A 23,540-nucleotide genomic window follows, 5' to 3' on the forward strand; every position below is an offset into this window, starting at 1 on the left:
AGGAAAACCTAGCATACATCTAATTCACAACTCAAGCATTCATTTATCAACCCACTGGAAGCATCAACAATACCACATTCGTCTTCCTTGTACATTTCCTGATATTGCAGCAATACCAACCTAGTTTACTAAACAATTCATCGACACCCACAACTGCAGTTTTATCTATAATTCCAAATCAGATCTAGAGCCACAAACACACCCACGTCAAGTACACACACAAACAATTCTCAACATCAGACATAACTCCAATTTCATTATATTTGTACCAAACCCATTGTTAATTCATCCACTCTTCACATTTAAAACTTCAGGTTTAGCTCAAAACATTTCGTTTCATTCTCAGTCATCCCTGACTTGTTTACTCACAATCTCAAATTTCTTCTGCAATACTGTAACACAGCCAATGTTGTTCAGATTACTACCAATGCCTCCGCAAAACCAACCACCAATCTAACACGAGCCACTAACCCCTCCTTAATCAATTCTGCAAATCCCAATCTACAGAAACCACCATCACTTCCATTTTATACCCATCTCTATCTTAGTAAACCCATTCAAGCACCAGCACCAACCACCAAATTTCAGTCCTGTATGAACTTCAATTAACAAAACAAAACCCATTCAAGCTCAAATCGGCGGCGACAACAAACATTTCTTTATTATTTTAACGAATTACACAAACCCTTGATTTCTCAATTTCATCCAGATCTAAGATTATCGGCGACAAATTACAAAAATCGACGCAACAACATCTAAGACCTTTAGCTCATCCTAGACTCGAATTCAAACAAAACCCATGTCTGATCTTCACCAATCTCCTCTTACTATCTCTAAAATCATCCATTTCACTTCCTTCTTCAAATCTCCATCAAAACAACACAGCAGTGACCACTTCTCTATTGATTTCTCGGCCAACAATTCACCCACCAACATCAAACAATCATCATCATCACCGATACTCTTCACATGAAAGAAACAGAGAAGAACAAGAATGACAAAGGAAGAGGCGAAGACACTATCTATTATAAAGCTTAGGGTTATGAAGGGCTTTACCGTAACTTTGTATATCATATTGACTTGGTAAATTGGTGGTGACCAATAAAAAGTGAATCTGGATGGAAAAACAAACAGAAGGGCACTTTTGAAAAGTTAAAAAAAAACGGGGCAGTTTATTAAACCGGTAATTAGAAAATATCGGCCGGTATGGGAGAAAACGATACAATGATTTTCCTGATATTGGGTATTTGCGAACATCGGGGTACTTTCGGTCGGAATTTTAGTTGAAGGAAGAGATCTAAGTATCGTTCTCATCGATTGAAGATTTTACTCCTTCTGATTTGAAGCAATTGGATCCATAAATAAAATAGGAAAAAGATTAAGCAGTTGTTTCAAAAATTGAGAGATATAAGGAAACAATTTTAGGTATAAAAGAGATTCACTGACTTATTAGGTTTCTGTGTGCGGGAGACAATTTTTAAAATCTAAGCTTGATTTTCTAAAATCATGGAAGAACATAAGGTCGATCACGAAATTTTTCTAATTTTCAGAACATAAGAGACATTGACTATGGTGATCTTCATTTGTTGTTGAGAGATGGAAATCGGGAAGCCGGTAAAGAGAGAGGAGGCAGGGAAGTTTACCACTTGTTTTTTTTTTCTTATACTAACAGAATATTTTATTGATTAAACTCTTCCACATAGAACATGATCATCCTCAATCCACTTAACAATGCCTGAAAGAAAATTCGAGACAAATGAGAAACTACTAGCTTCAAGTCTAGCTTTCTTGCTAACTCATGAGCCACATTATTACTTAACCTATTAACTAACTTGCAAAACCAGAATTTATGAATTGAAAATTTGTTTTTAACTGAAAGAAAAAGGTGATGATTGATCCAGTGCATTTGTGGGTCTTCCATATGTATAGAGTTCACCAAATTCTCGCAATCCGCCTCAATTATCACTTTATTGAATCCATATTCTTTCATCCATTCTACATCTTTGATCAAGGCTTTACATTCAAAATGTTCTGCTCCAACCTCAGCTTCCATTTCTTCCTCCAAGATAAAACCTTTCACCGCTAGAGCATGCCCTGCATGATCACAAACTATTAGTCCAATGCTACCCTTTCTTGTTTCATAAACATAAGAAGCATCAATGTTAACTTTAATATAGCTTGTATCTGGTGGAAAACAAATTTTAGGAAGAATATGCCTGCTGCTAGAAACACTAGATGAGACTGAAACAGATTCACAATGTTTAATAAGATTACGAATTCTAGTAAGAGTACTGTGAATTTTAGGTTTTACATTCTGGAAAAAATCCAACTGCATTTGTCCTTCCATATGTACCAAACTGCTCACATAAGTTTGATGACAATAGAATCGGTCACGGGAAAACTATTATTTCCTTCATCTGTGTTTGAATAAAACCAAGATATAATACAATCCTGTATGGAGTTAAAGTTTTGTATAACATCTGAAATATTCACATTTAAAGCATTGCAAACTGCTCTAGCATAAGAGCATTCCACTAGTATATGACTAATAGTTTCAGTGTTGCTGCTGCAAAAACTACATTGAGAATCTTTATCAGCCTTATAAAAATCTAATGTTCCCCTAACAGGCACAATATTTTTCAGGCATATCCAAATAAATAATTGGATTCTATGAGGAACTTTAAAGTGCCAAAGTTTTTTCCAAACCTCTGTAGGTATAGTGTCACCTATGATAGCTTTATTAACATCTTCAGCACAGAGTGCATTATATGCACTTTTCACAGAAAACTTACCTCTCCTATCTGGTTTCCAGATTAGATAATCCTCCCCTGTATCAGACACATACATACTGATAATGGCATTATAAGTTTCTACATCAAAGATAGCACAAATAATTTGTTCATTCCAAACTCTAGTACCAGGGTAGAATAAATCACAACCAAATGTAAAATAAACAAAGCTAGAAAGTCCCACAGTTGGAACAGGTGGACTATTAAGACCAATAATCCAATTGTCTAGCCAGATTTTAATTTTTGTGTCACATTGAACAATCCATTTGGACTGTTGTTGCACAACTTCAATGCCAGAGTATATACTCCTCCAAAGCCAAGACCAATCCTCCTTTAATTTATCTAGGTGAAGTAAATTACGATTCTTACCATATTTCTCTCTAACAATCTGCATACATAAATATTTATCATTATTACAGGCTTTCCAAGCAACCTTAGTTAACAAAGCTGTATTGAAGTGTTCAAGGTTCCTAATACCAAGGCCACCAAGAGCCTCTGGAACATGCAACTTGTTCCATCCTATCAAACAAATATCCTTATTATCACTATGTCCCCACCAAAAGTGTTTTTGGATGGAGTCCATCTGATCTATCATAGTTTTAGGAATTCTAAAGCACCCCATTTGATAAGTAGGCAAAGCATTCAAAACATGTTTAAACATAGTTGTTCTCACAGAGTGATTTATTGTCTTACCTTTCAAACACTTTAGTCTAGTGCCAAAATATTGAATAAGAGGTTTAAAATCCTTGGTTTTATCCCTACCAATTAACAAAGTCACACCCAGGTATTTATCAGTGTCAGTCATTCTAAGTTCTCTTGCTAGGAAATTTCTATAACTTTGAGGAATGTTATGACTAAAGTAAACACTAGATGTGTCTAGGTTGAGCATCTGTCCAGAAACATTGCTAAAATAGTCAAGAACACCTATGATACCCTCTATATTGTGCATATTTGCCTTAATAAAAATCAAAATATCATCAACAAACATAAGATGAGTGATACCTGGTGCATTCCTAGATGATTTTACACCTGAAATTAAGTGATTTGTCTCAGCATTTGAGAGCAATATAGATAAGAATTCCATACAAAGAATGAATAGATGGGGTGAAAGAGGATCACCCCGTCTAATACCTCTAGTTGGAGAGAAAATTTGAGTGGGAGAACCATTCAGAAGCACAGAAATAGTTGTAGTGGATATACATTGTTCTATGAAACCTCAGAATTTAGCATAAGAAAACCTAGAAGGAAATTCCATTCAATTATATCAAAGGCCTTAGAAAGGTCAAGTTTTAAGGCCATCGTTCCACTATGACCCTCTTTATGTTTCATGGTATGTATCATCTCATGAGCAACAATAATGTTATCATGAATATCTCTACCTGGGACAAAAGCAGCTTGATAAGGAGATATAAGATGCTTTAAGTAGGGTTTAATTCTATCAGCAATAATCTTAGATATGACTTTATAAACTGTGTTTCACAAACCTATTGGTCTAAAATCCGCTAGACTCTTAACATTATCAGTTTTAGGAATCAAACTAAGATATGTTTTATTAAACTCTTTAGACATATAACCTGTTTCAAAGAAACTATGAACAGCAGTAGAAATATCCTTACCAACTATCTCCCAATTATAGTGATAAAAGCCTGCCTGAAACCCATCAGGCCCATGGGAACTCCAAGCACTCATATGTTTGATTGTTTGGTGAATTTTATCCATAGTAGGAATTCTAGTCAAATTGTTGTTATCTTGAGAAGTAATAATGATAGGAAGAATATCAAAATTAATGTCAGTAAACACTGGTTCAGTGGTTTTACTAACCTGAGCAAAATGATCCACAAGTAAATTAGCAATATCTTTAGAATCACTATACCAAACACCATTAGTATCACAAAGACAATCAATATTTTTCCTACACATTCTTCTATTAGTTAGAGTGTGAAAATATTTGGTATTATGATCCATTTCAGTAATAAAAGAATCACCAGATTTTTACCTATAGAAATCTTCCTTAATATTAAACCAATCATCAAGTTTCTTAGTGATAGCAACAATATTATCACGCTGAGAATTATAAGACATATCATTCTGAATAGTTTCAAGTTGAGCTTGTATATTATTGATATTCCTATCAATGTCTCCAAACTCAACTTTATTCCAATGAGACCATCTTTTCCTAGTACTTTTTTGTTTATTGCTCAAATTAAAAGCAACAGATCCATTAATATTAGTATTCCAAGCAATCCGAAGTTGATTCTTAAAAGCAAAATGTTTCATTCATATAGCAAAAAACTTAAAAGGTATCCAAGAGTTACTATCTATTTCCTTTAGGACTAGCATGATGAGGAAGCGATCAGAACTAGTTTGAACTAAGTGTAAAAGCTTGGATTGAGAAATACAACTTAACCAATAACTATTACCTAAGGCCATGTCAATTCAAGATTTCCTACTACCCGTTCCAAAACTATCGCTAGTCCAGGTAAAATTCTTACCTGTATAGCCAATATCCATAAGACCACAATTGTTCATTTTTTCCTGCACATATCTATCCTCAGTAGAAAAATTAGAAGCCTCATAAATATCATGGAGATGAAATTTTAGATCACCTACGACTAATTAGGCTTGCAAAATATTTTCACTAATATTCATCAGTAAATCTCATTGCTCTTTCTTTATATCAAAATAAGTGGAGCCATACATGAAGGTTATGAGAACTTCTGGTTTACTAGAATCTATTCTAGTGATGACATGTATCATATATTGGAGATATGTTGAATATCACAAAAGATGCCATCATTCCACATGAGAATTAAACCTCCATCAAGACCAACTCTATTAATATTAACATGATTACAGTAGCCTAGGGAAATTGCTAGAGAAACCATTATGTCACTGTCTACTTTAGTTTCTATAACAAATAGAAAATCAGAGGATTGTTTCTTAACTAATACAAATAATTAATCTTTAGTGAATTTTTTAGCTAGGACTTGGACATTTCAAGATAAGATCTTCATATTTAAAGAAATGTTAGAAATCAAAAGTTGAAAATTATGCAGAAAGTTAAGATTTTTTGAGAATATTACTACAACAGCAGAGGCCTCCGACATACCATCAGAGTTCTCTCTTGCAGGTTGATCTCCTTCCTTAGCCAAATCATGCTCCATGCCATCAAAATTATCTATTTTATCAGTAGAACCAGTATTGTGACCAATGTTACTTTCAGTTTCAGTATCATCATCACTTCTAGATCGTTTTGCTTTCCTTGCTTCTTCTAGTTTCTCTGCCTTCTCTTTTTCCTCCGGTTGTTTACGACTTTCTTCATAGATTTGTTGCATCCATTGGTCCAAATCCTCAATTATTTTCCCTCCAAAATGTCTTGCTAAGTTATGGCGGTAACTGATATATTCTTCATTAGTGTATCTCCCAATCTTTAGATCAAGCTCAGTATTATCACATTCTTCATCATTATGTTGTACTATGAAACAATGATTACAAAAAAGGTGTGGATGTCTTTCCCAGTGATACCGAACCCATGTAACTCCACCAGATGTAATGTTCCACCATCCTCCCTTGTGCATAGGCTTTTTGAGGTCAATCTTACCCCTTGCAGTTATAACAGTGCCAGAATCTGGACGACAATTATCAGCCATTGTCCATATTTTAGGACCCAATTCTACCAAAGCTTCATCAATGACAGGTATTGTATGATGTTCAAGAAAGATATTTTTGAATTGCACATTCCACTCCTTGTGAGAAAAATCATGATCCTTTACAGCAATTGAAGGATTGTATTTCACAAGAGTGATATGACTCTTTTGAACATTCCAAGGACCTCTTTTGAGAATTGCTTCTACTACTTCATTGGATGTGAACTGAAAGAGATAAATATTTTTATCCAGACCTCTCATTTTTTTGATTCGATATTGCTTCCAAAGAGTATTGACTTCTTTCCTTACAGTATCTGTTTCCACCGGATCTTTTGAATGCAGTTTGCCAATTAAGGTGTTTTTCCATTCTTCTTTTGCATCTGATATGGCCCTTGTTGAACCCACAACTTTCCTAAGATTACGTTGGTTGAAGTCACGGATAAGAGCTTCATTCATTTGTGAAGTGAGAAAAGAAACTTGTGTGTTTGAAGATGAATCCATTGCTCTAGGTTTTAAATATCTTAATGGAGTTCCAGAAGAAGGTAATATGAGAAAAGACTTTGTTTCCAGCTCAATATAAAGGAGAAAATCGAATAATTTATAACTGAAAATAGTTATATTGTTATAACTATGAAGAGGTAAAAAAGGAAAGGATATACTCGAAGAAAAAATATACCGAATTCTGGCATTGAAGTCGATTACAGTCAATTCGGAAATATTTAGAGGATAGCTGGAGTCCCACAAATTACGCTGATCTATAAGGGGAATTATTTTGAAAATTCAAATTCTGGTTCACACAATGTTGAATCGGCACTGTTGAATCATAGAAAATTAACTCACCTTATACATTGTGAATATATACATAATCTAAACTGCAATACTGGTTCATACTCATAATAACCATTCTTTGATTGATGGCTTGCAAAACTGCTGTCGGAAATGATATCAAATCGGAGCTTGGCTGCAACAATATTATTGACAGAAAGAGATTAATCAAAACAAAAGCCCAATAATGGAAGCTTCCCATGGTGGATGGTAAGATGGCCCTGCAAAAAGATTAGAAATCCATTAGCAATACGATAATAAACTTCAAAATGTAGAAAAGCATTTTAGGTATGAGAAGAGATTGAAAATGATAATAATTGCTCATATAGACATCATTAAATCTGTTAAAAAACAAAGAAAAAACCAATAATGAAAGTGGAATCAAAACATTGAAACAGAAGATTAGGATTGAAGGAGAAATCTAAAAGAAATAGGCTTCAAAAAGATTGAAAACTCATATAAATTTTAAAGACCGAGTCGACTAGTGTCGCCCGATTTGCAGAGTGTATTTTAGTGGCTATTGAAAACTCATAGAAATTTTAAAGACTGAGTTTACCACTTGTTAATCATGCATACAGGGGTCCTCGCTACGTGGTATGGTAGGTGTTCGTAAGACACCTTCAGGCTTAAGGTTTTATTTACTTTTTCTGATAACCAGAAGTTTAGGCTTAAGGCTTATAGCCTTTATTACTATGCTCAAAGGTGGGCGACAATGTTATACAAAATTAATCTCATGAAGCGTGCAAAAGCCATTTATACTAAAAAAAAAAAGTTATTTCGCATCTTAGGCATCAATTATTTTATTTTTCCGAAATTTGGGGATCATGCTGAATTTTGGTCAGTTTTAATTTTATGTTTGCTTAGCTTAATATTTGGAACTGAAATATGTCGTTGATACTTGAGGAGGAACCGATATTACACCGATATTTGAAACCGGGATCTCCCCGATATAATTTTGTACCAGTGTACCGGTTTCTGGCCGAGACAAACCGGTATCCGATATTAACTACATTAATTCTAAGTGGAGATTTTGTCATCACCTTTTTCTAATGGGTCATTTGCTAAAAAACAAAAATAAGTACAGATAAAAACTTTGACCTAAAGTCCAACTCCAATGTTCAAGGTCTTACCTACATCTTTTTATTTAAATTTAGAGACAAAGTGATGTGGACCTAAGACCCAAGGTCATAAAGAAAGTCTTATTTAGACCTTTTCATTTACCCCCGCTTAGCCATGTCATATTTTTCTATAACCTTCACATTTGTACTGGAGAATAAACTTTGGTAGAAAAGGTCTTAAATCCTAGGTGTCATACTAATTTCTTCTCTGTACTTTTTCTCCCTTCTAATAAATTTCTTCTTCATCAAAAAAAATAAAAATTATCTCCATACTATAAATATGGCTGAAATGAAAACCCTCCAAGAGTAAACTCTGACTTTTATATTATTGATATTTTATATCTATCGAGAGAAATCATCGTAGAATTTTACTTGTAATTTGGGATGACATCTGCTGTAACCATACGTCAGTAGAGCTCGGTTTCAAACCCAATGGCTAGACCAAATGCTGGACAACAAAGATACTATTATTTGGAATTTTAAGAGAAATTGCTACTCTGTGGCAAAAATAAATAAATAAAAGATACAACGTAAAGATTTTTTTTTTCCCAAATCTACCACGAAGTAATATCTTTTGTTTTCCTGAATGATTGGCTATCATGATTCGTGAAGCTTAAGTTAAAAAGTTTAATCTTTATTCGTAAGAGGAGCCTAAATAATAAAATGAACAAATAATTTAAACCCTTGTTACTTATCTTAATGTTGGGTAAGATGAGTGCAGCACCAAATATTTATATATATACTCCACATCTTCATAATAATTTAAACACCATTTATTTTCTTTACTCAACAAAAGCTCCAACATGAATAAGTGCTTACAAAATTACTACAGTATTGTTACTGTCTGGCAGTTCATGCTTTATCAAACAACATCCAAAGTAGATGGACCGCTGATCAGATTCCTACTAGTATTGCTACCCTCTGGGATGTAGCCACTACCAATAGAAAAAAAAATTACTACAGAATTTAGATACTAATTTATCTGTTAGCCGCTACCAACCGATAAAAATAACGGGTTCTCGTTCTAAAAGAAAAAAGGATACAGGATATTTCGGAAACTAATAGTTCTAAAGAGACAGGATATTTTGGAAATGACTACCAGATCTCGAATTAAATTTATTAAAAAAGAAAAGGACAAGAATTTATTTGAATAGTCGGTGGATCTAATGAGAGGGGCATTTGTGTTGGAATCCAAAGAGGGAAATACATAATGTTGGTATTTTTTGGGTCTTCATTTTAATATCCGATCCCTTGTTTTGTTCAAGTTGCACACTTGCGCCATTTATATCTATTTTTATTTTTATTTTATTGTTTTTATATGTTATTATTTGAATTTTAGTTTAATTTTAGATCTGCATTTCTCTGATGAACTTTTTCATTTTTGTTTCAGAGTGGTGTAAATTTGATGATGGTGGGTCTAGATTCGACGATTCTTTGTTGTATGTCTTCTCTTGTCTTCTTTCTATTTTTATTTTTCTTTGCTAAAAAAAAAAAGATCGTTCACAAACAGCATACACCATTATGTATTCATTTGTTAAACATAACTAAGTGGAACATGTCACCAGAAAATTAATTTGAAACTCGTTATTTGGATTTTGTAGAAAAAATGGCCAAATCATGTCATAATTATGTCAGATTTAACCATATCACTGGATCCTATCCCATGATTGTGTCATGTATATCAAAACGCGAGCAAAAAAAATTCTGGTATCATACTAGTGGTAGGATCTTTGTATATATCTTACAAAGTCCAGCGTTCAAATATTGTTGAGTCGATCTCGATCTTAGGTTCAAGTTGGTTTAGATAGTTTTTTGGATATACTCTCACAAATTACTTTATAATATTTAAAAAAATATATCATATTTTAAATTGTTAATAAAATATGAAACATGAAATTGATTTTTTTTTTTTTTGTTGGTCAATCAACAATTTCCATTTATTCAAATCAAAATGTGATTACATGATTGTTTACAAGAATAACAAAAACACCAAAATACAAGATAATAAGAACCCTAATACAAATGAAGATATCAATTACAAGTACATCGCGATGAGAAAGAGCCATATATCGTAAATATACCCAATTTTTGTAAATGTAACAGGGAAGGATGATGGTATAATCCGGAATCGATTCCGACCATTTAATCTGATTTTCTTCTTCTTCAGTAAGAGATACTCCTATAAGAATGGAGTTATTTGCCCAAAACCTTGTAACTCCAAACGAACACGGATGGCCTAAATCCTTTGGATTGAATATGGATTATAAGAAATACCGTGTTAGATTGTCGATGTTCTTGAATCGAGAATAGCAAGTCACGAACCAGCGATCAGTGTTTGAATAAATCGCCCTCAAAGCAAAGAGAAGCTCGCCCCAAATGGCGAAGAAAAATCGCTCTAAATAGCGAAGAAATATGTCAAATGATATTAAAAAACAAAAAAAAAACTACTTTAAATCGATTAAAACTTAAAAAAAAAAAATTGCTCAGATCTGGTCCAAAAAGGACCAAATCTGAGCAAGAAATTAGTGGAGGCTAAGATTTTTGTTTTAGAGAGAAGAGGAAAGGAGAGGAGAGAGAAAGAGGAGGAAAGGATCAAATCTAATTTCGATTTCTGAAAAATGAAAATTTTAATTTTTTTGTGAAGTAATTTCATTTTGACTCTATGACTTCCGTTTCGACTAAAACAAAAATCGAAGAGAAAAAATTGTATTAAAAAAAAACCTTTATGAAATATGCAAAGAAAGTTACGCAGATGTAAGAGTCTCCCAATTACTTCAAATAAAATATCAGTAGAGACAAACTTAAAAGTATAAGAATAACAATATCATACAACTACAAGTTGTTTTAGGAGATCAATAATCTCATATAATTAAACACTCTCTTACTTTCCCCTTTATAAAGTGGTCACTGACGGCGGCTGGCCGAGGGTACGGTGAATCATGTTCTTAATTCCATGTGACGGTTTAGCTCCTTTTGGAATGTGGGACCACCACACGTGTGTCAGAGATCTAACATTAGATTTTATGTTTTTTTACCATTTTGCAACGATGTTTTGCGGCTAGAAAAAAGCAGCTTGTCCTTTTGAATCTCATTTAACCATTGATTCACATTGACCAAATCGTGTGGTTTACTAGCCGCCACCCCCACCGAGTTACCGACGGAATTAAATTGAGAGACAAAATCATGAAATATGGACCATTGAGTACTTTATGATGAGATCTGACTTAAACTTTTTTTTTTTGATGTGATGATGATGATGGGGTAAGAGAGAGTCAGACTCAGATTTTGGTCTGAATCAAGGTAGTTAATTTCGGATTCCGGTTTATCTCGGTCCCGGGCGAGACACTGGTACAACGTTGTCTCGGGGAGATTCCGTTTTCAAATTTCGGTGTAATTTCGGTTCCAACTTTTGTAATAAAAAGTGTTTGTTGCCAGGTTCAATTAATTCCAATCCTAATTTGAGTCAGACTAGAAGATTGAGGGAGTATTGACCCACTTAAAAGAAACATAATATTAGTAAATTTGGTTGTTCACCTTCCTCATCATCAACACCAAATGATAATTGTAGGTCAAGAAATTCGAACACAACAACAAGCAATAATACTAGTGAGTGAATTAATCTGTTTAATTTTTGTACTTGAGATTAATCCACTCAATTTAAAAAAAATTTATATATATATATTCCGGCCGAAATTCCGACCGAAAAACGCGTTTCCGGCCGAAATTTTCGCAAAGATTTCGTCCGGCCGAAATTAACAAAATCTCGTCTTCTTGGACCGAAATTCGGAATTTCGCCGAAATTTCGGCCGGCCGAAATCGACTACATTGGTCTGAATGCGTCCCTTGCTTCACTTGAAAAAAATGGTTTATTGCAACCGTAAAATGTTTAAAACTAAAATTCAGTTTAAACCTAAAGTCGAACTACTAAGACAAAAACAAACTTTTTTAATACCATGTCTTCCACTAATGAAGTTGATTAGATTAATCCTTAAACTAATTTCAAACGTTTCCATCTGTCTAATCCTTTTTGTTATCTCTTTTTTCTTTAGTCTCACTTTCTTGTTTCTTTCCTTTCCATTTCTAGACCCAACAACCAACCAAATACTAACAAAATAAAGATAAAGTTTTTGGTTAACGAAGAGATTACCAGATTTTTGAGAGATTATGTTTCGGTAATCAAGAATTACATATAAGAATCATGTCCTAGTTGTGAAGAATCTGATTACAAGTGATAAACCTAAAAGTGTCCAGTTCACAGCTCCATTGAACAATACTCTGTTTTATCAAAAATCCCTGGTGTTTCTTTCCTCCACACGTTCAGGATGATAGCGTAATGGATTATATTCCAAACCTTCTTGCATCTTCCAGCAAAACTACGATACAAATAGTAATTTATTTTACAGAATCTCATCTCCACAGTCAAATTACACTCTAGACAAAGGGGCTGAGACAAGCTTTCGTTGGTAATTCTAGTTAAATAAAAATAAACAAATGAAGGCGCCGTTTAATACCGTCCAATCTAAAATGCGCGTAAACTCCACGTACGCACTTCTTTGAATTCTCAACACTATATAATAAACCACATCAAACTCGTTTCTATCATCACCACATTCTTTCTCTCCAACATTAAAACTTCAAACCTATCAGTAATTCCTCGAGTTTCAGTTTCTTATTCCGTTTTAATTTTCAGAAATTTTGTTAAAATTTACAACAATGGCAGAAGTGTATTCACCAATGATGAGCGACTCATCATCTAACCACTTCGACATCGACAAACTCACCAACGACATCTTTTCAATCCTCGAAAACAAATTCCTCTTCGATTCTAAACAAACCAACTCAAAATTGCCAGTGGAAGATTTAGTCGAGACACTGAAAGCGAACAAACACGATGTGGGCAAAGTTCGTGTACTCTCGATTGACGGTGTCGGTTCGACAGATGGAATCCTCGCTGCAAAATCTTTGTGCCACTTAGAATCCAAACTCATGAGCATAACCAAGAATTCCGATGCTCGTGTTGCTGATTACTTTGATGTTGCTTCCGGTTCAGGAATTGGTGGAATTCTCATCGCTCTGTTGTTCACCCGTGGCAAAGATGGAAGACCGTTGCTAAATGCCAACGAAGCGTTGCAGTTTCTCGTGAAAAACCGTAAGCGGTTGAACAATTCGGGAAATTCTACCAGTGGAATGTTCGGAAAGATGTTTCGGTCATCGGCAAAAATGGAGAAAATTTTCCGACAGATTTTCGGTGAATGTACTTTGAAAGATACATTGAAACCAGTTTTGATTCCTTGTTTTGATTTGAAAACTAGAGCAACGTTTTTGTTTTCAAGAGCCGACGGTTTAGAAAACGACGGTTATGACTTCAAGATGAGGGAAATTTGCGTGGCTACATCTTCAGATTTAACGGTTAATGGTGGTTTTGAAATGAAATCAGTTGATAAGAAAACTAAGATAATGGCCATCGATGGTGGTTTAGCGATGAATAATCCAGCTGCTGCTGCTATTACACATGTACTGAACAATAAACAAGAGTTTCCGTACTGTGATAGCGTTGAGGATTTATTGGTCGTTTCTTTAGGAAACGGCGAGTCTGATGCCCGTGACCAGAATCTTACACTTTCGTCTACCGGGTTTCTCAAAATTGCCGGAGAAGGAGCTTCCGACACGGTAATTATCAGTTCTTTAGCTAACAGTTTCTAATTAAGAGAACGTTTTTCTTCGAATGACTAAAATCCCTCTTTTACTTTTAACTGCCGGTTATTTTCTAATACTTCTTTTCATTACTGTCAAAATGGTTCTATAGGTTGATCAAGCTGTTTCAATGGCATTCGGAGAATACAGAACGGAGAACTACGTTCGAATTCAAGGAAATAATGGAATGACTAATCCCCAGAGAACCCCTATCAGGAAGAACCCGAATACGGTATCAATGGATGGGAGAAAATTACTGGAAGTTTCAGAGGCAATTCTTAAACAAAAGAATGTTGAATCGGTACTATTCCGAGGGAAGAAATTGGTGGAGATAACAAACTTGGAGAAACTAGATGAATTTGCTGGACTTCTAGTTAAAGAACACGAAAGAAGAAAATCAAGCATTTTTGCAACTGTCATGTTCAAACATGCGTCACCAAGAAGTTCTTCGGCTACTGTCTCAACCGATTTTTCGTGGTAAATTTTTTATCCTCTCCAGTGTTGTGCTCGCCTACTTTTGAGATTTTGAGTCGGAGTTAGAGCTGAGCCACATGTGTATACAAGAACATATACTACTGTGTAGTTCCAGGATTATCTGTTGTTTATTTGATAGCAATTTGTCACAAGAATTCCCTTGCTTGCCTGAACTGCGAGTTAATTACAGTCAAATTGTGTTTGAATATCAAGTTTTTTTCTCTACAATCATTGTGTACAGGAAATTCAATATGATTATTACAAGAGTTCATAACAATGTTCTGTTCCTTTTTCGATCTTTTCTCCTGTTAACAAAAGTGAGCTCAACTTAGTTCATTGTTTGTCGACCGGAGCAGTGTCAGAGACCTCAAGTCAGGTTACTAACTGCTCGAGGCCAATCAGTCGACAGCTAACATATATCGGAAACAACATAGCAATGGTAAGTACGCGATAGAGGAATTATTCGTACAGGGTACGGTTTCAGTGACTGGAAGTACTGTCATTTATTTACATATTTATAAGGTTGCAGAATCACAACAATTACTTAGCAAAGAGCATTGAACATTACAAATTTCTCTGTGCGAATACCTTTCTTTCATGTCTCCGGTACATACAACAAGCTCGAGTGAATGCGTAAATGTTTCACCAGTTTTATGAGCAAAAACTGTTGGTATCAGGACATTGTTAGACCCTGCTCAGCAAAGAGAACTTCGCGGCAGCTGCAACCCCACTAACTACTGCACCCTGAACATTTGGACTTACGCAAAAATCACCACAGATGGCTAACTTCTTGCTTGCGTCCCAAAGGCACTTTTCATCTTCTGCAACAGCTGTAGCTGGAAAGGCACCACCCCTAATTGAAAAAAAAACAAACAAGGAATTAAATGTTTCAATGCATTTCTCGGAATTAGACAAGAGAACAAATCATAAGTGAATATATGCTTTGAACATTTCGACGTAATTGTAGTATGGCTTTTTTGTTATACTGACCATCTATGAGCTCGTGTGAAGAAAGGCTTTGGTACATGACTATCTATCCTTAAAAATTCATTAAGCATTTTTTCAGCAACTTCAGTCAGTAATACATTCGAAGGCTTCTGTAGTCCAGTATGGCTAATTATAGTCCTTGCATAATCTTCTGTTGAATGCAGTACCCAGCACTCACTGTACACCACATCAAATCATATTAGAAATAATACGAGATAAATGATTGGACCATTGGGTATACTGAATATACATGCCTACTCGTAGAGCACCCTGGCTTGCTACTATCACAATATGCCCAGCTCAAAACTTCAGAGTTCTTGAATGAGAAGCCTTTTACGGGTATCTGGACCAAAAACAAACTCAATTTCAGGCTTTTAAAACGAAAAAAGTTCATATAATCGATTAGCAGTCTAAGATCTGACATAAAAGATACACAACAATGATGGTGAGTCGAACACGTAACAGCAAAATACAATAACGTAAGACTTACAGAAGACTGATGTTCAGGAAATGCCAGCATCAGGGCAAAACGTGGAATGGCTGGAGTGTTTTTCAACTTTACTGCCAATTCTGGAAACGCTGTCAAATCTGACCAGATCACACCACACAAAATCATGTAATGCTGAATTTGAAGAATCTCAACTTTACAATTGAATAGTAGGATGCAGTTCATAATTTGAAGAATCACATATAATGATATAAACCAACTACTCAAAATGAAGAAGACTGTAAAGAACAAGCGAGGATAAGAGCAAACCCAAAGGTGACTTCCTTCCAGTTGAAGGCCATAGGTTAACTATACTGTTATGTGATGCCACCAAACCATCAAAATGCCCTAAAGCTTGACCATTCAGATCAACCAATGACCATAAATTTTTCTCCGCCAACCACTGTACATTCGCAACAGTTACTCCAAACTTTGGTTCCACGCCTAAAGAGGAACGGAAAAGGACACACTAAACAAAGTGTCTCTCAAGAATTTATTCTTAGAAAGATTTTATGACTTAGTGTTCGACAACATGTACCTGGCTCATTGCACAGTGTTTTACATATAGAATTCATGCCCGGAACACCGACATACTTCTTCCTAGTTGATTCTTCCTATAACAACACCAAAATCACTTAAGGCTGCTGAAGTTCAAAAAAGGTAATTGATTGACAACATTGTGCCCGTCTCATTCTGAAGGAAAAATTGGTAGGAAGTGGTGGAAATTTCTTAAATCAGTCTCAAAAGTAAAGCTGAAACACGAAGATACGTCGACACGATTTTACCGTAAAAAAGTGGGTAAGATGAAAAACGGAATCAGCTTCACCAAATTTAGCAGTGGCAAAATCAAAAGACCCAAATTTCTCCTTCCACTCAGCAACAAAACCTCGTTGTTCCCACTCGCGTACTAGATCCATGACACCATTGTCAGTAATTGTAAAAAATGGAGCACCATGATCAAACATAAGCTCTTTTCCATCTTCAGTCATTTCTCTACAATCACAATCCAATTCAATTTCTTAATAAACCTACTCCACAATCCCAATATCCAAACCCTAATTAATCTAGCTAATACAGCAAGATGAATCCCTAATCATGAAATTCAGAGAAAAGGGTTTACCTTCTTTGAGACATTCTACCGCCAGGTCCTCTTCCTTGATCGAACATGGTGACAGACATTCCATTCTTGGCAAGAGTGGAAGCACAGACAGACCCAGAAACTGAACCAAACCCATCAAAAAGAATTAAAATTTATACCATTATCAAGCTTTTATCAACTGATTAAGTAATAGAAAGTGAAACAGAGATGAAAAACCTTACTTCCACATCCGATTACAGCAATCCTTTTGGCCATGATTTGTTGATTTTGGGTTGAGAATTGAGCAGCTGAAATGAAGGGTTTTGGTTTGACGAGTTGTTTTGTATGATGGGGGGTTTGGTAGAATAAACGATGGAGATTTGATGATACTACTGAATTTAACAGTAAACTTTCCATTTTCATTTTTTGTTTCAATGTGTAGAGACCAAATTGGGATGGGACTGTGTAAAAGTGAGTTACTATTTTGGGCTCTTTGTTGTTTCATCAAGCCCTGTATGGTTCAGTTCGGTGTATTAAGAATTGTTTATTTTATTTTATTTTTATTCTGCAAATTTTGAGCAGTAATGATACACAGACCGAAGGTGTGTACCATGATCTGCACCCCAAAAAAATCCAAGGACTGTTAGGGCAGTTCTAGGAGAGATTTGCATGGGTGGGGTCCACTACCAAATATCCTCTTACATCAAAATTTCGGTGCAGATCACGGTGTAGGTTTTCGGTACACCAAACATTTCCGAATTTTGAGTCACGAAAGAGATTTTGTTTCAGGGAGGAAATATTTTTTTTTTTCCTGATGATGATGCAATTCTTTAGCAAAAAAAAATATCATAGGAAGAAAGTTTTCTAAGTGATGTAGATTTGGGGACATAATGGAATTTGACAGCATTGTAATAAATTTTGGGTCACACGACATATCTTAATTTTATATCAGTAAATTCTAGGTCTCGACGCAGATTACAAACAAATTTAAGACATGGTTATATAAATAGGTCATGGATTGAATATTGGGCTTGAGATAAAACAGTAGACCAACTTAGATTACATAATTATCTACTTCATCACCCTGATTTTCTCTCTGAGGTAAAAGTGTGGTGGCATAATTTATATTTCAAAGGAAAACCAAGTTTTGTCTTTGCAAAAAAAAAAAATCAAGGACTAAAATTTTTCATAAAGGTTTGAAGGAAATTTTTGGGTGATTTGCAACTTCAATTAGACCAGATTTAGCAGGATATATTGATCCATGGGATATGCAGGAGGAGGATGGTTTAATATTATATGTTGATGATGTTGTTGCCAGAGAACAAGCTAAAACTGCTCATGCTTCTATTAATCTAAATTTAGCAAGAAAGTGGGGTCAGATAGCTAAATTGAGTTGGGCCAAAGATGCTGAGGCTAAGTCGTATGAACTAGATTGAGCTGCTAGATTAGCAGAAAATTGTTGCAGTTCAAAAAAAAGTGTTGTCTATTTGTTAGCACTACTTCTCTCTCCTAGCATTTGCTCGCACTTGAAGTAGCAGCGAGATAGTTCCGCTGAATAGTTTAGCGCCACAAAAATCACCTTTTCTTTGAATGGTTAAGCGCCACAAAAATCACATTTTCGCTGAATGGTTTAATGCTCCTAGATTTATTTTTTGATATTACGGCTGAGATTGGTTGCGATGAACCAAACAGTGTTGGCACTGAGTTAGCTGTTAGATTACCACTGCCATAGGAATTAGGAGGTTGTCCTAGCTGACCTGGACTGCTAATCTAGCTGCTAGATTAGCACAACATAGGATTAAGCCTGAAAAGAACTCAAGATATCTCCACCAAATGGCATCTTATAAATACTCTTGCAGCAACATTAATTGTTTTCTTATAGATGCGTCAATGTGCTACGATAAAGCTGCAATTTCAGTTGAAGCGAAGAATTTTTATACTTCTCTCTTCTCCGAGGATCATGACTGAATTTGATGATATTGTTATGTCCTCTATTTTTGTAGCAGACAGAATTGCTCTAGAGAAGTCGTTTACGTAATATGAAGTAAAGAATGTTATGATAGTTTTATTTTTTTATGGATTTAGTATACCCTCGTGTAATCTGATATCCTCTATAAAAATCTTAGACAGTATGTCATTTAGATTTGAATGACATGTTATCTGCCTTACAGGTTTTTTAATACTTACAGGGTATTTGCTTTTTTTGCTGACTCTCCTGCTTCGGCACTAGTCATACGTGAAATCATTTTTTTTTGTAGTTTGAGTCAGATCTGTTTGGTGACCTGCCTCAGACCTAACCTCTGATTTGGACCCATGTAAACTCAGGGAATAAAATATCCGAGACTCATGGGATCAAGACGCTGACTAGCATATTTTTGATTCAGTTGAGTCATATTTGACTTAAAAAACCAAACATGTTGAGTAAGATCCAGATGACTTCGATGTTATCATTCAGATCTTTACGAGCCAGATCAAAGAAAGAAAACATGATGCTAGATAGAACCTTAGTCATCGTCGTTTATCTAACATGAATAATAATAATAAAATTACAGGTCATGCTAGTGAAGCGCCAAGATGGCACGTTACAACATAGCCGTCCTAGTTAGTGTTTAACCAGGATGACGCTACATTACATAGACCATGAAGCTCTAAGATAACGGGACCCTGCAGGGCCAGTGAAGCGCCACGATAGCGCTACATTGTACAGTCGGTGGCCAAGTGATGAAGCTTATTGGGAGACATGATGAAGCTTCATTCAGGAAGACAAGACAAGACCAAATGAAAAATGCAACATGCGATGTTGGCAGTGATGCATATCCATAGAAAAGAGTTGTCCCAAACTCAAGGATGATGCAAGAACGTAAAATATGGCAAGAGTTGGCCTATGCATTAGTCCAAGGTTGGCCAAAGCTTCGACATTGCAAGCAAGCTAGAAATGCAAGAGTAGGCATTGCTATTGTCGAGCAAGTTGGCTAAATGAATCATATTACGCATAAATAACCAGAATGAGCTAAGAGATTGTCCGATATGATTGTAACGCAATGTTGGTCGTGCATTGGCTTAGGACAAGAAGACTACAGTGCCTATGTTGGTTCAGTATTGACTCAAGGCTAAGTTCAGCAATGTAAGATGGTGATTATGGCAAAGGTGACTGTTATGAGTTGGTTATTGGCTTCATAAGCGTGTCAATGGTGTGATACACGGGAGAACGGATATTGAATAAGTATATAACCTAAAAGGAGTATTCATAACTACTATAGAACAAGTTTTGAAGGTTGGCTCGAATTGGACGACATGCACAGTTATTAGCGATTATGAAACTATCTTATGGGACACATGCGTGTGTTGTGCACAGTTTTTATCTATGAAACTACTGTATATGTAGTGTGAGAGACATTGTAAATCAATAGGAGAGAGTAGGATATGAGAGGCTACAGAGAGGAGATTAGTCTCATGTCTTGAGAGAATAAGGCATCACCAATAGGGTGATAGCTTGTTTAGTCCATTGGTTAGACAAAAGTTTTTTAATCTTCCTATTGATACAATAAAATGAGTTAATTGTGTCATGTCTTTGTGTTTATGATGTTGCTGATTTTGTGAGAGTGTCAAATGGGTTGATGCATGGAAAACCTATTATGCTAACGGTAAAATAAAGAGTATGAGAGAAAGAAGAAAAACTCTTATTGCATAAAGCCTTTAGAGTGAAGACAAATACGTACTTTGATGCAAGTGTGCAAAAATGAATATTTGTGGGTGAAATTGATTCACTGAACGATAGATTATTACCGGTCATATCCCATGAAAATTTTAGGCCGTAAAATATACATGTGACAGTTTCCGTGGTGTACACTCAATCTCATAACCCTTGCACTAACTAACTTTTCATTTCAAGGCTAGTTCCAAATAGCGGGGCATTAGGAAAACAGGCCACTCTCCAATTATGGTCGACATGTAGAATTATGTGACCCATTATTATAGCATCCTGATCCCTGACCGAATAATAAGGCAGTGTCCCAATTGTTCCGCCATCCTATATTGGTGTTTACCTGGATGAATTCGTCAATTAACTAGCTCCTTAATCTGATTTTCGAAGGACATTTGTTATAATTCAGTACTGTACCAGTGAACCCCAATTAGCTAGAACCCAAATTGATGGCAAGTGATGATCCTAATGATTCATCATCTGATTCACCAGTTCGTACTGGGAAGATGGTGACAATGTTGTGTATTGATGGAGGCGGTGTTCGAGGTATAATTCCAGCAGTCATCCTAGAATTTCTAGAAGACGAGATCCGGGTAAATTTTCATTTTTACATTCTTATCTAACCCGATCGAAGCATTTTTGTGTAATCCGAATCACACACTTCTATGAATTTGCTGCTTCATTTTTTTTTGTATGTGTAGAGGCAAGACAGTGAGTATGATGACGGGAGACTAGCTGATTATTTCGATGTAATAGCCGGAACTAGCACCGGTGGCTTGATAGCGACGATGCTCGCAGCTCCAGATCATAAGAAACCACGTAACAAGGATGGCCGGTTTCGTCCTCTTTATGCTGCTCATCAAATTCTTGGTTTCTACAAAGAACATTGTCCCAAAATATTTGAGAAATCAATGTTGGGGAATTTGCCGGGGATTGGAAGCATCAAGGAGTATATGCGATGGCCTAAATACGACGGAAAATACCTGCACAAATTATGTAAAGATATATTAGGAGATCTGAGAATGCATGAAACCATAACAAAGCTGGTAATCCCTACTTTCGACATCAAGCTTCTTCAACCCACAATCTTCTCGACTGAAGAGGTACAACTACGTACAATCACTACTTAGAATGTCTAGATCTAAAACTATAATTATAAGATTAACCGGACTTTCGATCTTTTTACAGGGAAAGCGGAATGAGTTTAAAAATGCGTATTTGCACGAGGTGTGCATCGGTACATCAGCGGCTCCAACATATTTTCCTTCTGTTCATTTCGAAACGGGTGACTGGGAATTCAACCTCATCGATGGTGGCGTTACAGCCAATAATCCCGTAAGCGTAAAACCTTTAATAGCTTAGTTTCCTTCTTCTAGTCTTCTTTTTGTTTCGGTTGTATTTTTCGAATTGAGGTACATGATGAACGTACTGAAAAATACAGACATTGGTGGCTATGAACGAAATGATAAGGGACAGTTTGGAGGAGCACCAGAACACTCGGCAGGTGAAGGCTACAACAGACTGTACCAGGTACTTGGTGCTTTCATTAGGGACAGGAACAAGTCCGAGTGCGAATAAATATGACGCTGAAAAAGTTAGCAAATGGGGTATGCTGCAATGGATAACTCCAATCTTGGAAGTGTACTCTGAAGCCAGTACGGATATGGTCGACATTGAAACTGCCATTCACTTCCGGGCAGTCCAAAGCCAGGAGAATTATCTCCGCATTCAGGTAATTAGACGACACTTGGGTACAACGTGCGCTAGATTTCCAATGTGATATATAGGATCCAGATCCACTTACAAATTTTTTTTATATGTTTTCTTTTATTAACCAAAAAATTAATCTTCAGGCGCGTAGCTTTATTGAAGATACAGCTCCTCCGATGGACGTTGCAACAAAACAGAGTATGAAAGAACTGGAATGCGTAGGGAACCTACTCATACATGAGGATGTTTCAAGAGTGAATATTGATACAGGGGTATATGAGAGTGTGGAAGGAGGAGGCACAAACAAACAAGCCCTAGAACGCTTCGCAAAGCTTCTCGTAAATGAACGCAAAGCACGAGTGCGGGATGCATGCACGGCAAGAGAACAAAACCTTGAATGCGCCACAAAGCTTCTCTTGGATAAACCCGATGTAAGGCAAGGAAAGGTAGTCAATAGAAAGTTCACGCAGACGAGCGTGCAATGAACTGTTTGGAGGCTAGAGACCCGACTGTTGTAAAACACCAACTCAAGAGGGGTCTAGGTCTACTAATTTGATGGAAGCGGGCTGACATTTGAGTCATGTAGTTATCTCTTATGGTCTTCAGAATTTAGCTTACTCGTTAAGAACCTGTTTGAGTCGTCGTATGTGGCCTAGCCAGATAGATAGAGTTCTTCTTTAATGTACTTTCAGTATTTAAGTATTTAAGATAATCTCAAGATTGCCAAAAAGAAAAAATAATAGCAGATTTCGAGGAGTTCGAGAGTGCACGTAACATTTCAATCATGGCCGTTGATTGAATTTAGGGACTTATATATAACATGGGTCGTGATGCTAAACATGAAAGTAATGAGGAAAATAGATGATTAATCAACCAATCAAAAGAAAATGCCAAATATACACTCTTTAGAGGACTGCGCACGTAATTGAATTCAATATCGAGTTAGATTTGGTTTGTGGTTTTACCCAATAGAAAAACTTAGGTTATGTTATTATATCTAGAAGTTCATAACAACCATAACAAGTGAT

The 23,540-nt window shown here is 35.8% G+C and overlaps 3 protein-coding genes across 3 annotated transcripts; 2 read left to right on the plus strand and 1 right to left on the minus strand.

Moving 5' to 3' along the window:
• Positions 1-12,988: 12,988 nt before the first annotated feature.
• Positions 12,989-14,871, plus strand: LOC113324191 (patatin-like protein 7). Its single transcript, XM_026572516.1, has 2 exons — positions 12,989-14,049; positions 14,186-14,871. Exons 1-2 carry the CDS (start codon positions 13,093-13,095, stop codon positions 14,552-14,554), a joined length of 1,326 nt encoding a protein of 441 aa, XP_026428301.1. The 5' UTR covers positions 12,989-13,092; the 3' UTR covers positions 14,555-14,871.
• Positions 14,872-14,969: 98 nt separating this feature from the next.
• Positions 14,970-17,579, minus strand: LOC113324200 (renalase-like). The gene is made up of 9 exons (XM_026572525.1): positions 17,342-17,579; positions 17,142-17,241; positions 16,807-17,014; positions 16,560-16,635; positions 16,292-16,465; positions 16,025-16,122; positions 15,789-15,877; positions 15,538-15,711; positions 14,970-15,400 (listed from the first exon to the last, which is right to left on the minus strand). The coding sequence occupies exons 1-9, from the start codon at positions 17,520-17,522 to the stop codon at positions 15,232-15,234; spliced, it is 1,269 nt and encodes a 422-aa protein (XP_026428310.1). The 5' UTR covers positions 17,523-17,579; the 3' UTR covers positions 14,970-15,231.
• A 3,578-nt stretch (positions 17,580-21,157) lies between these two features.
• LOC113340241 (patatin-like protein 1) lies at positions 21,158-23,167 on the plus strand. Its single transcript, XM_026585453.1, has 5 exons — positions 21,158-21,395; positions 21,504-21,905; positions 21,991-22,137; positions 22,244-22,534; positions 22,656-23,167. The coding sequence occupies exons 1-5, from the start codon at positions 21,252-21,254 to the stop codon at positions 22,995-22,997; spliced, it is 1,326 nt and encodes a 441-aa protein (XP_026441238.1). The 5' UTR covers positions 21,158-21,251; the 3' UTR covers positions 22,998-23,167.
• The last annotated feature ends 373 nt before the right edge of the window (positions 23,168-23,540 follow it).

Source organism: Papaver somniferum, chromosome 1, assembly GCF_003573695.1.
Source record: "Papaver somniferum cultivar HN1 chromosome 1, ASM357369v1, whole genome shotgun sequence".
NCBI lineage: Eukaryota > Viridiplantae > Streptophyta > Magnoliopsida > Ranunculales > Papaveraceae > Papaver > Papaver somniferum.

Bases quoted from the DNA above. Each gene is read 5' to 3' on its own strand.
- LOC113340241 (XM_026585453.1), top strand. From the start codon at position 21,252: ATGGCAAGTGATGATCCTAATGATTCATCATCTGATTCACCAGTTCGT. The intron at 21,396-21,503 runs GTAAATTTTCAT...TTGTATGTGTAG, and splicing joins TTCTAGAAGACGAGATCCGG to AGGCAAGACAGTGAGTATGA. The intron at 21,906-21,990 runs GTACAACTACGT...ATCTTTTTACAG, and splicing joins CAATCTTCTCGACTGAAGAG to GGAAAGCGGAATGAGTTTAA.
- LOC113324191 (XM_026572516.1), top strand. From the start codon at position 13,093: ATGGCAGAAGTGTATTCACCAATGATGAGCGACTCATCATCTAACCAC. The intron at 14,050-14,185 runs GTAATTATCAGT...ATGGTTCTATAG, and splicing joins GAGAAGGAGCTTCCGACACG to GTTGATCAAGCTGTTTCAAT.
- LOC113324200 (XM_026572525.1), bottom strand. From the start codon at position 17,522: ATGAAAATGGAAAGTTTACTGTTAAATTCAGTAGTATCATCAAATCTC. The intron at 17,242-17,341 runs GTAAGGTTTTTC...GGTTTGGTTCAG, and splicing joins TGCTGTAATCGGATGTGGAA to TTTCTGGGTCTGTCTGTGCT. The intron at 16,466-16,559 runs GTACATGTTGTC...GTTCCTCTTTAG, and splicing joins AACACTGTGCAATGAGCCAG to GCGTGGAACCAAAGTTTGGA.